Below are 12631 nucleotides of genomic sequence, written 5' to 3'. Positions count from 1 at the left end.
TTCAGCCCCCCAGTCCATCTATGTACAGTTTTTCTAATTCATTGAATTTGTTTGTGCTTAATGAATGAGATGCTCTGGCTTTCTGAGGGAAACTGATGACAGCTCCAAGAAGTGCTTTTCTTGCAGGATCTGCAGTGCCCTCTGAGAACAAGTCCTGAATTGTGCGCTGAAACCCATGTGAAGAGGGGAGAGATGGGCTTTGAATTTCACAGTTGAACTTTGCCTTGCATTTGATTATCTTTTGTGGGTCTTGAATTTCAGGGAATATAATTAACAAGTAAGCTGATCATCCACTTTGCTGGAGGAAGAATTCTATAAGCTTCTTAGGTGCAAGGGCTGTGAGTAATTCAGAGCTGAGGCTTCTGAGTGTACCTGATGCGTCTGGATTCTTAACACAGTCTCAAGTGTCATCCATGACCAATGGGGTATTAAGTAAACATAGCCAAAGTAAATCAGACGTATTTAAATGCCAAGGAAATGAATGCTAAAATCCCAGCACAAATAGAACCAAGAGAGTTCTCTTATTATCATTCTGATGTTCAACAATCATGATGAAATTTCAAATCAAGACACCACAGCTGCCATTAATTTTGTCTTGCTTAGTTTATTTAGAAATGAGCTTCTCATATGACGGTCTTCTAATGAGGTGGAGCAGAATGACAGTGTTCAGTGTTTTGAAACTGGCACTAAGAAGTACTGTCAAATACTGTAATATCTAAATCCCCAAAACTCATTTCAGCTCATGTTAAAAAAAAAGCACTCAAAAATCTTTCTCTGTGGCTGATGAAATTGTATCCATCCTTTTCACACATGTCATCAACTTTCTGCTTCTGTGGGAAGAAGATTATTTACCAAGATAGTGATGGCAGCCAGCACTTATTGACCACATCTCAGAAATAGGCCTAACACTTTATACTAATTGCCTCATTTAACCCTTAATCATCTATGTGCACCCTGTGCTTGAGGTCATCATTTTGCAGCAAGAAATCTGGGGGCCAGAGAGCACGTGTCTTCTAGGTCATATGCTTTATTAATATGTCTCCACCCAGGCTAGTTTTGCCCCTAAGCCCATGAAATGAGTTTCTATGCTAAGCTTCTATTTATGCCAAACAGGATGTTGTACTGGGGCCAGGACACTGCATTTAAGTGTGTTAAGTGACAGAGAAAAACACAACTATATTTGGAGCACAAGTTGGGTACCTAATCTCCAAGAGGGAGCACTGAGCTATAGGTTTAAAGGTCAATAATGAGGTTGGCTGAGTAGGCAAACAAGGGCATCGCATGCAGGAAGACAGCATGCAAGGGGTCCTTGGAGGTGGGCACAGGATTTGGCATAGATGAAAAGAAGAAGCCACTTCAAACTAAGGTGCAGCAAGATGGGTGGGCAAGGGCCAGGAGGGAAAAGGGCCTGAGAACTGCTTGTCCCAAAGCCACATTAGCTTACTCGCCTCTTGGACAGGATTGCCTCTGGATGCCTTCAGTTAACTTCCTGCCTCAACATACCTTTTAGTATATAGTCCCTGATATTTTCTATGTCACTCTTGTCATGCACCTAATGCCAATTGGGAAAGCAGCTCCAAAATTTTTTATTTCAGCTCAGAAAAGATGGAGCTGGGTGGGTACTAGAGTCTCTAAATTTAGCCTGGGCTGGTTATTAGTGGAGTTCTTCAATCAAATAGCTGCAAACAGTACTAGGTGAAAGAAAACAGGTCCATAGGGAGTTAGGAATAACAATTGCTCACTGCTCATTCATGTATTTATTCATTCACTTATCCAATATTTCCTAGTGTTTTCTCTTTTGTGGGCAAAAGCACTATAGATATGATTTGTAACATTCCCCAGACTACCAGGAAGCCGGTGTTGTTAGGGCCCCTTGACAGATGAGCACCTGCTACCTCAAGTGCACAGAGCAGCAGCTTGGCCAGAAGTGCATTCTCTCCTCACCTCTGCAGATCCAACATGACCTCTGTACTGTTTGAAACATGTAGCTACCATAAGCAGACACACTCTTAAGAAAATGCATAATTATTCCAGACCCATGCAGAATTGATTAGACCACCTATATCCATCCACCTTCTCCTTCTGCTGACCAGTCCTGAGTGCCCACTTTGTGCTTAGTGGGGGGATGAAGAGTAAGCCATGGAATGGAACCACAATCACTGATGTGCACAAAAATGCAATGTGGCTCTCTCTGGAAAGTACCACTCCTGTGCCCAGGTCAGAAATAGAGAAAATAAATTAGTATTTATGGGACACTTACTATGTCTCTGCCTGTATGCAAAAATTTTGGCAATGTCACCTCATAACAAACAGATGAAGCAGATAACACATATTCCTATATTAAAAATGAGGCCACTGGGTCTCCGAAAGGTAAAAGATTTGCCCAAGATCAGCCAGATGAGAGGGGAGGACATTGTTTCCAGTTCAGGGTAACTGATGTTTTGTATGAGGGCAACTTACACTAGAGTTATTATTAACTTTTTGTGTGTGTACCAAGACCCTGTTTGCAATATGGCAAAGATCATGTACTTCTCAAAATAATAACATGGAATACAAAGTAAAATGTAATATACACTTATAAAAACCGATTGTATTAAAAAAGAATTATCAATATACTTAAAAACTTGAGATGTTGACTGTGTGCTTCTTAGTGATAAACTTAATGGCAAAACCTACCTGGCAGGTTGAAAGCTCTCATAAACTGGAAGCAGTGATGAGCATAAATAATACCCTAACATTACAGAGTATGGAATTATCTGTGATTTCACTGTGGACAGGCATAGACATTGTTTTGGTAAGTTTTCTCATTGCTGAGACAAAAATACCAGATACCCAAAGTTAAAGGAAGAAAGGTTTGTTTGGCTCACAGTTTGTAGAGGTTTCAGTTCATTGTGGGTTGGCTCCCAGTCAGAGTAGTGTGGCAGAGGGGCATTGTAGAGGAGAAACAATTCATGGCAGGCAGAAGGCAGCAAGGTGTCAAGCAGCAAGCTATAAGCAATGAGGAATGACCTTGTTGCTGTCCTTTATATCTTATGCAGACTACCTACCCTTAGGGCAGGTAGCACTCACAGGTGGGGCAGTCTTAATCCTAGCATCATACCATGAAGCAATCCCAGCATCATATCCTTGATCCCAGCATCACACACCCTAGATCCAACCATCAATGAAAAGCTCACCTATGACCACGTGAGGCTTTGAGGTGACATCTAGACACAAGCCAAACAGACATTAGGGAAACTGGTGGAGTTTGTTGCCTATTTATGCTATTAAGGGATGCTAAATTTTAATTGGACTTAAACTTAATTAAATTTTAATTTAAAGATGTAATTTTTCTGACCCAAGCTCATGGACCCCCCCTAGATTCTACTCACTGGGATCTGTTTGTGGACAGCAGGGTAAAGGTGACTATTCATATCATTTGTCATTCAGTTCTGTTTGAGGGCATTTTACGAGGATTTACTCTGACTCACTGTGTGGGCACCATGAAATGATGAAAAGGAAAGACAGGAAGTTACCGATGCTAAGTAGAAGGACATGAAAAAGGATCAAATCTTTGCAGCACATGCTGTGAGCGAGGCACTTTCCAGTAACCCCTTCATACCCATAGGGGCTGCATTCCAAGACCCCCAGGGATGCCTGAGACAGCAGACAGCACAGAACTCTATGTATACTACACTTTTTCCCATGTGAAAATACCTATGACAAAGCTTAGTTTATAAATTAGGCCCAGTAAGAGATTAACAACAATGATTAATACTAAAGAATTATAACTCTACTGTAATAAAGAATTATGCGAATATGTGGTTGCTCTCTCCACAAAATATCTCAGTTCCTCATTGCACTGTGTGCTATTTTGAGACTGTGGTTGACAGCAGGTAACTGACACCTTGTGCATGGGGGGAGATTGCTGTGTGTGCTGTTTGTCATTTAAGCTCCACTGAGGCACACAGAGAAATAGAAATTCAGAAACTTGCCTAAAATTGAATTGCTAGTAAGTTGTTGAGCTAGGATTTGAGCCACTTTCTGTCCACTTTCAACCTGCTAAATCAGACATAGCACTGTGGGTGTGCACTTCGCACCCTTGGAGAACAATGTGTGAGTCTTTATGGAGGGATGGGAAATTACAAGAGCCTGCACTGAAGGAGGAAAATTGTTCACTTTTGCTTATTTTGTAGCCAAAAGCTGGGTCTCTTGGATCGGGTTCGCCTTTCTAATCCTCGTGGTAGCAATACTAAAGGAAAGCTATTTACCCCTCTGAATGTAGATGCCATAGAAGAAAGTCCTTCTAAAGAACCAAAGCCTGTTGGCTTAAACAATAAAGAGCGTTTCCGCACCGCCTTCCGCATGAAAGCCTACGCTTTCTGGCAGAGCTCTGAAGGTAAAGTCCAGATCCTTCTCCCTTGCTCTGTCTCCTCTGCTTGGCTCTTTCCTGAGCTCTCCATCTTCCTCCCTCTCCTGATCTCTCCTTTGAAGAACTCTGGAGAGTCCACAACACAGCCTCTCCCTCCCCTCCCTGGACCTTCTTCTCTCTTTACCTTGTTTATGTCCCCTGGCTGGAGGCACCAGTGATATATCCATGACTCATAGGCTCCTAGGTTAGCTGTTTTCCTGGGCCAAGATCTCCTCCATTCTTCACACAAGCCTCTGCAGGGAGCCTTGGGACACATCGCCACTGTTTCTAGAATGGTCCTGGGAGTCAAATTGAAGGACAGAGAGGAGCTAAGAGCAAGCCGGGAGATGGGCGCATTAGTGCCCCCAGGGTGTAAGAAGTGTCAGGAAAGTGCCATGAGGCTGAGGAACTGTAAAATAATGGCTGCATGTGCCACTGTCACTGTGAAAAGGGAAGGCAAGCAGGAAAGCAGTCTCTTGGGTGTCTGAGGCCACCCACCATATCACTCATTCCTCTCCAAGGTCTCTTGGGGGTGGAAGGCTCAGAATGTGACTTCCCAAGGTCCCCAGGATAGAGGCGGACAGAATAAGAGCCCCCACTCAGACCGGTCTGACACTCAGGCTCCCATAAGTGCCTGTGGCTGTTCAGAGGCTACTCAGGATGTGTAGCACTCCCCTCACCCCACCCCTTCCTGGCCCTTACAACAGCTGTCACACCTCTGGCTGACTTCAGCACAGTGGATTGGAAATGCCAAGGAAGGCTGTGTGATATCACAGCTGGAGGCTGTGGTGTGGCTCCAAAAAGTGGTAACAGAGACCCTGGGGCTTAGAAACTATAGCTCAGCAGTGGAACCCAAGGCTTTCACTGTGCCAGGGCCACCACTGATTCACGTGTCATCCTCCCAGATGCCGGAACTGGTGATCCCATGGGGGAAGACAGGGGCTATGGGAATGACTTCCTCATAGAAGACATGATCCCCACCCTGAAGGCTGCCATCAGAGCCGTCAGGTAAGGACTCTCCTCCCCAACCTGTGAGCCTTCCAGGCCCTGGCTCAACTCTCAAAGGACAAGGCTTATAAGGTGCTCTGTGGGATCAGGAAGCTGCTCCCATTGCCTGGAGGCAGGCTTTATGGTTACTAAGGACTCTATGAGGGATGCAGCTTCCTACCTCAGTAAGCCGTTCCAACCTGGTGACTCTTGCTTACCGTTATACAAATGCTGCCACAGCCTCCCTGCCTGTGTTCCACTGTCCACCCTTTTCTGGCTTTTACCACCATTTACATTAAAGGATGTCAGAACAGAGGATGTATTGACATGGAGTTTTCTTCCTTTAAGGGCATGTTACTCAAAATAGCTTATCTTCTGCCCATCTCCATCAATATAGTTCCTTTATATTAGCATTTTGGCAAGACATAAATCATCAGAGTTTTTCATCTCTATTGGAGGAAACCATAAGCCACCCTGGTTATTTGTGCTTTGCTTTAGAATTCTTCAAGAGAATCAAAAAGTATGTTACTACTTAATCTTGGTCGGGATATGGGCATGCACTTACTTCATAGGCTGGCAGGGAATTCTAGAACCCGAGTTGATTCTCCAAACCCCAGTCATGCTATCTACAGCAAAATTCCCAGCTGTCAGATGTGGACCTAAGCACAACCTTTGACCTGTTTCTTTGTGGCACCACCCCATGTGCTGTGACAGAAAACACACCTACCTGGATCCATGCCTGGCTGGAGGGTCTCGACCTGAGAGAAACAGCTAGCGAATCTGTGTTGGCTGAGGAGGAGGCACTACTGAGATGCTCCATACTCTGGTCTCTGTCTTCTCCTCCTTCTTAGCCATTTCGTTGCTGCCTCAATTCAGGGATTGACAAACTTTTCCTTTAAAATGTCAGCTAGCAAATATTTTAGGCTTTGTGGTCTGTGGGTCTCTGTTGCAAGTACTCAGGTCACGATTGCAATGCAAAGCGGCCACAGAGAAGGCATAAATGAGTGGGCGTGGCTGAGTTCCAGTAGATCTTTCATTTCAAAAACAGGCAAGGGGAGGGTTTGGCGATGAGCCATAAATTGTGACTCCTACCTTAGGTGAAAGAAGCCAAAGAGCAGGCTTGTAAAACGGCATAAATTCAGGAAGAGTAGGAATTAAATCCAGTGCTGTGATCAGTACCTTAAAGTAGTGTTTAGAAACTGGAGCCGTGGATTCGGTCAAGGAAATCGGTCAAGGAAAATGAATTTTGAAAGAAACATTCAAGTATGAGGTAGGAGGGCCTGGGGTGGGCTGGGGCCTCTTGACATGATCCTTAGTTTTAGCTGATCTGATACTCAGCAGGAGTTGCCCTCCACATGGAGAACTCGTGGAATATTAGCTATCGGGGTGACCTTACTTTAGTTCCTGAAAGGTGGAGGTGAGTGTTTCGTTTCATCTGTTGGTTCTGGGCTCCCCATTTCACAAGGAACCAAGAAAACTTGGAGAGTAGACGCTAACTTTCATAGGAGTCCAAAGCTAAGCCCTACAGATGCTGTCAAGGAGGAGACTCCAGCTGTCCTCAAATAGAAAGCAGCACAATGGTGGCTAAGAGCGTGAGCCTCATCAGCACAGGGTCTGACACTGGAAGCTACCGGGGCTCAACTAGAGGCCAAAATTCTCTGAGCCAGAGTCCACCCTCTGTAAATTGATATATTAGCCTATAGCACAAAAGATGCCATGCTCACTGTCTGGGGTGAAAGGAATGCTCAATAAATGCCAACTTGCATTAGTACTCGGAACAGAAACCTACTATGATTTTGTCATTATCCAAATGATTGAAGGGGCAGAAAGTCCTGGAGGAGAGGTGCTAGGCAGGTGACTGTGTCTGGTTCAGATGGGTCAGACAGCCACTCAAAGCCAGAAGTTCTCCTCATCCAGTTTTTTCCCTCTGCTTTCTCCACTGCCCGTGAGTTTCTTAGCCTTGTGTTACAACTGCTCTACTCTCTACTTACGATGCACAAACGCCTCTGCTTTGCCTTACAGAATTCTACAGTTCCGTCTCTATAAAAAAAAATTCAAGGAAACTTTGAGGCCTTATGATGTGAAAGATGTGATAGAGCAGTATTCTGCAGGCCATCTCGACATGCTCTCCAGGATAAAGTACCTGCAAACAAGGTGAGGCAGTCACATCTGGTGGGATGGTGCTCTCCCGGCCACGCAGGAATCAAAGCTGTGTGAGCCTCAGAGTGTAAGTAAGAGGTGGTCAGAGCAATCCAAAGCACAGGGGAGAAGCTTTATGAACAAAAGTGCTCATCGAGTGCTCTGGATGTCATGGCCAAGAAGCACCGGATCACACAGGATGTGATGACACTATGACATCACTGAGGCCAAAGGCCTTGTCCTGATCGCACCTGACAGCTTGGAGAAAGTGTATGTTCCACTGGATCTCAACAGTGATGCTTTGGATATACCCATCACATCTGGGATCAACTAAACAGGCCAGCTGGCTGGTTCTAAATGTGACCCCCTCTCGATTACAAAATACTCAAGTGTCACATATAACAGTGAAAATATGAGATAGCATCGTGTCCAATTATTAATTGTCACTTGGAGTCTTTGAATATACATGTTTTGTCCCTTCGAGCTCTCCTTATGGTGTGCTTCATTTATGACAGTTGCCATATTACTGATGAGGAAACTGAAGCTAAAAAAGGCAAAAGACTAGTCCCATACACACACACACACACACACACACACACACATACACACACACACACACACACACACACACACACACACACACACACACGGAGAGTGAATTATCTGTAATATTATGCAATCCACTGATTAGTCTTTACTTAATTTTGTGATGTTACTATTATGCTATATAACATACATCCCTATAATATATATACTGTAATCACAAAAGTATACCCACATGTTTACTCAGAAATATACATGACATGTGTACATTGACCTATATAGGGACCTAGACCTAGAAAAAGTTGACACAGTTAAATTTGACCTGAGTCCTTCCTGGGTTTCAGCCTCCTTGACTAAATCAAGTTTCCCTACCGGAGGGTCCTATGGGTTCACAGGAGCATCACGCCAAAGGAGTTGGAAGTTAGTGATGCTACCAGGGTAGAGATATGCTTACTAGTAACCTAGATGGGAAACCAACTTTGCCTCTCGCCATGGCAGGTGCAGAGTTGGTGCTCACTGCCAATAAACAAATGGATGTGTGAATGCAGGTTCAGCACAGCACACTGATATTTCTGCAAGTAAGGATCCCTGGGAGATAGAGGAAGGGGGCAGGAGGTCTGAGACACCCCAGACTCCAAAAATATCAGCCAACTTAATGAGCATAGGAGGGATTGTTACACTGTCATAGGATTTGATATTTATCAGGAAAATGTGTTTCTGAGAGTTGTGGGCAGATGTTGGCTGCCTGGATGACTGATCGCATATCCCACTGCAATATCCCGCGAAGCTGGGGATATGCGATTAGTCAGAGGAGAAGACCAATTCAGCATGATGGATTCCACATCCGCAGACACACCAGGCTGGGTTGGCTGAGGGCAGACAGTGGCCCATGACTTTCTGGGGCACAGTCTCACTGGCCCCTGACTCCCACCCTCACTGCAGCCCTTTCGCTCAATGGGAGACATTACCCTCTGTTGACCCCAGCACACAGGGGAAGCTGAAGTTTGCACAGAAATGGAAGCAGAATATGGAGGCTAGAGTAGGACCATCCCTTCTCATGGCCAGGGATGCCTGTGAAGCAGCAGGGACCTGCACAGCTGAAAACAGAGCAGAGAATTTGGCACTAGAACTCACTAATTACAGGATTTGGGCAGGGATAAGAGAAATGGAAGATGAGATAGGCTTGCAGCACACCTATTACATTTCCTGTAAAAAATGACAAGGTGTAGTCCTCATGCCATCCCGGCAGTTTATCTACCTTCCTCTCCTTGGGGATGGGAAAATAACCTCAATACCACAAGACAAAAAGGATAACCCTATATATATTAAGTTGTAGTTCTCGATCCCCCCCATATATATATATGTATGTACACACACATAATCTGTCTTCCTTTCTTTTATGTATTCTAATCCTGCACTTGAATTAAGAGGGAATACAATGGTTTGTTTTCCTGCTAGGCAAGATTTTATGCAATTTAACACTCCTTTTGTTTGTTTCTTTCAGAATAGATATGATTTTCACCCCTGGACCTCCATCTACTCCAAAACATAAGAAGTCTCAGAAAGGGGCAGCATTCACCTACCCATCCCAGCAGTCTCCCAGGTGGGGCCTGTGAGCAGGGACTGCCCAACCTCATGACTCGCAAAGCCTATGTCCCCACCCCCAAATGTTTTATGTAAATGAAATTTTCACTCCACTAAATACAATGAAGAGAGCATTTTAAGCCCGCTTCACTTTGAGGCCCTTGAAAGGTTTCTGTACAAAGGTCTTCCCATGCTCTTCCTAGACCAGGGTGGTTTTTGAAAATTAAAAAACTACACCATTTTTCTCACTGTAAAGCAAGAGCAAACTCCTGAGTTTTGTTGGGATAGGAACAGTAAATACATTATGTTAGCGGACTTCATGGCATTCTTGGTCAGCTGTTTTTTTGTTGTTGTTGCTTTTTTTTGTTTGTTTGTTTGTTTTTGGCTGATATGGCTCCCAGGACAGAGTCAGAGAAAGTAAGCAGATTCCAGATGCCTGACATTGTTGAAATCTAGAGAACTCTTTGCCTCCCAAAAATGCCTCAAAATTTTGAACAAGGAGGCACTCTCTGGAAAGTCTACTGCTTACAATTGTACCTCCTTATTCCCAAATATCTTTGAAGCAAGCAAGATAAATGAGTGAGAGTCCAGCCTAAGGAACATTGTATACCTCCCTCTTATAAAAGAAGCAAGAGCACATGCATAATAGCAAAAGGTCTCTGCTGTTCAGCCCCAGCTAGGAATGGGACAGGGATTGAGAGACCATGGGGACCTGGAAGGCACATGCCCCAGCTAAAGGATGCAACTGTTTCTCCATTCTATTCTTGCTGGTCTTAACAAAGAGCATCCTGTGTCCAGACAGTCCAAGTGTGTGCACATGGATCACTAGTTTTTGACATTTGCTTTCATTCAAAACTGTGCAGCCAAACACAGAAGGGATACAGAGCTGGAACAGTGGTTTAAGAGACAGAACATGCAACTACCAAGAAAGTGCTCATGATGACTGGTTTTGAGTAACGATGAGGCTCCCTGAAATGTCTCAAATGCATAAAATATAAAAATATCCAAACTAACTCGAATTTAGGCCAATATTAACTATGCCCAAGAGAAGATGCCACACTCATTGGAGCCCCATTTCCACCAGCACCATTATTTACATCATTTGCAGATTCAACATTTCTTTCCCATTCTTTTTTTTTTCAGCTTTAATTGACTTTATTGGTACATGTTAGGGATACAGTACAGTTACATTCATTGTTGGGAATTTGTACCTCTACATGACATGTCTTGGTTCTCATTTTTTCCCCTTGTCCCTGCCCTCCCTTCACCCCCTCCTCCCCTCCCCATCTACAAACACTTTATTTCCATCTTTTCATTATCTCACATTTTTTTCTTTTCCCTTATTACCCTTCCCCTACCCATCCCACCTTCCCTACACCTTTAGCTCCTTTCTTCCCATTTCTAAATGTCAGTAATCTTATTAGGATCTTCTGTATTATTGCAGATTATTCACACCAGAGAGACTATTCGGTATTTACACATGTGTGCCTTATTTATTTCACTTAGGAGTATATCTTCAATATGTATCCATTTTCCTATGAATGAATCTATTTTCTTGTTCTTTATGGCTGAGTAATATTCCATTTTATAGAAAAACCACATCTTCTTTATCCAGTTTCCAATGGATGGGCAAATGGGTCTTTCCCATTCTTAACAAAATGAGCCAGTTGAAATATGTATACTGTGTAGAATTTCGGAGATCACATCTTGCCCATTCTCAAAAACACACTCAGTACTGAAGTTCTCTTTCAGTCAGGAATCAAAAACCAAAATAATTAGATTTACAGGAATTAAACACTCTTGGCACTGTCAGGTGCTTTGTTAACTTTAATACAAATCAAAGTCTCCTTATGCGGGCACAGTGGTGCTTGCCTATAATCCCAACTTTTAGGGTATGCCGAGGCAGGAGAATCATACATCCAAGCTCAGTTTGGGCAACTTAGTGAGACCCTGTCTTACAAAAGTATTTTAAAAATACCCTCTTTAATTGTAGCTCCCAAGTTGGCCCAAGTTTTTCAACAGGGGAGGTAAGCATAACATCTACAGTGCTGAAGCCCAGAAGAGGTTGGCTATCCCTGACTGCCTGTGGCCAGCATGGAGTGGGCCATTTCCAGGATGTATCAGCATGAGAACGAGCTTGACAGATCTGTGGGCCATGATCTAGCCCCCACTGAATGACCTTGGAAAGCAAAAATAGATACAATGATCTCATAGAATTGTTGGCTTTTTCTTAGGAATGAACCATATGTAGCCAGAACATCCACGGCAGAAATGGAAGACCAAAGCATGATGGGAAAGTTTGTCAAAGTAGAAAGACAGGTAGGTCTTTCCTTTCCTGCACCAGCAAGAAAATGCACAGAATTTGTTTCCAAGTATCATTTGTTCACACAGAGAGATGATACTTGAATAATGCTGCTTACCACTCATAAAAGCATATGGGCATTAAATCCCTTAGCCTTTACTGCCTGAGTGATCACATGCAATTAATTGTTCTGAGCCTCAATTTCCCTCATGTGAAATATGGGGACTTTAATACCTCATAAAGTGGTGAAAATTAAAGGAGTTGAGGTAGGTGAATTGCCTAGAATATTAACTGAAGCAATGAATGGTCAACAGATGGTCACCCTTATGATCATATTCTCCACGGTGGTCCCTGTTAGTTCGCTGCCCGCCACTTCACATGACCTTGGTCCTCCTTTCCTGCATCTCTCTGTCAGCTGCTGGCCTCTGTGAAGTGGCCTGGAGGAAGGCCCGTGATGAGGGAAGTTCATCCAGAGTGGAGAGAGGGACCCACGCGCTCATGGGGCCCCCTCCTGGCTCACCTCTTGTGCCTGCCATACAGCAGTTTATGTTCCAGCATCATCTTCTGCCTGATTCTGCACTAGAAGAATGGCACTGCCAGCGTCCTTTAGGATTCATACCAATCCTTTTATTTTATTCATGAACCAAGATTGAATCCATGCAAGAGAGATGAGAGAATGATTATTC

General features: G+C 43.9%; 1 protein-coding gene across 1 annotated transcript in view; it reads left to right on the top strand.

Annotated features, from left to right (window-relative positions):
* The window catches only part of Kcnq3 (potassium voltage-gated channel subfamily Q member 3), a gene marked incomplete at its 5' end in the record, with an annotated part of 298267 nt that overhangs the window by 275006 nt on the left and 10630 nt on the right, over positions 1-12631 (top strand). The window contains 5 exons of the mRNA XM_010629624.2: positions 4176-4378; positions 5296-5398; positions 7400-7531; positions 9564-9662; positions 11878-11962. Of these exons, the coding sequence (XP_010627926.1) occupies positions 4176-4378; positions 5296-5398; positions 7400-7531; positions 9564-9662; positions 11878-11962 (622 nt within the window). The remainder of the gene's footprint in view (positions 1-4175; positions 4379-5295; positions 5399-7399; positions 7532-9563; positions 9663-11877; positions 11963-12631) is intronic.

Source organism: Fukomys damarensis, unplaced genomic scaffold, assembly GCF_012274545.1.
Source record: "Fukomys damarensis isolate Sample0158 unplaced genomic scaffold, DMR_v1.0_HiC HiC_scaffold_5, whole genome shotgun sequence".
Lineage (NCBI taxonomy): Eukaryota > Metazoa > Chordata > Mammalia > Rodentia > Bathyergidae > Fukomys > Fukomys damarensis.
This window is presented reverse-complemented; position numbering and strand designations above follow the sequence as displayed.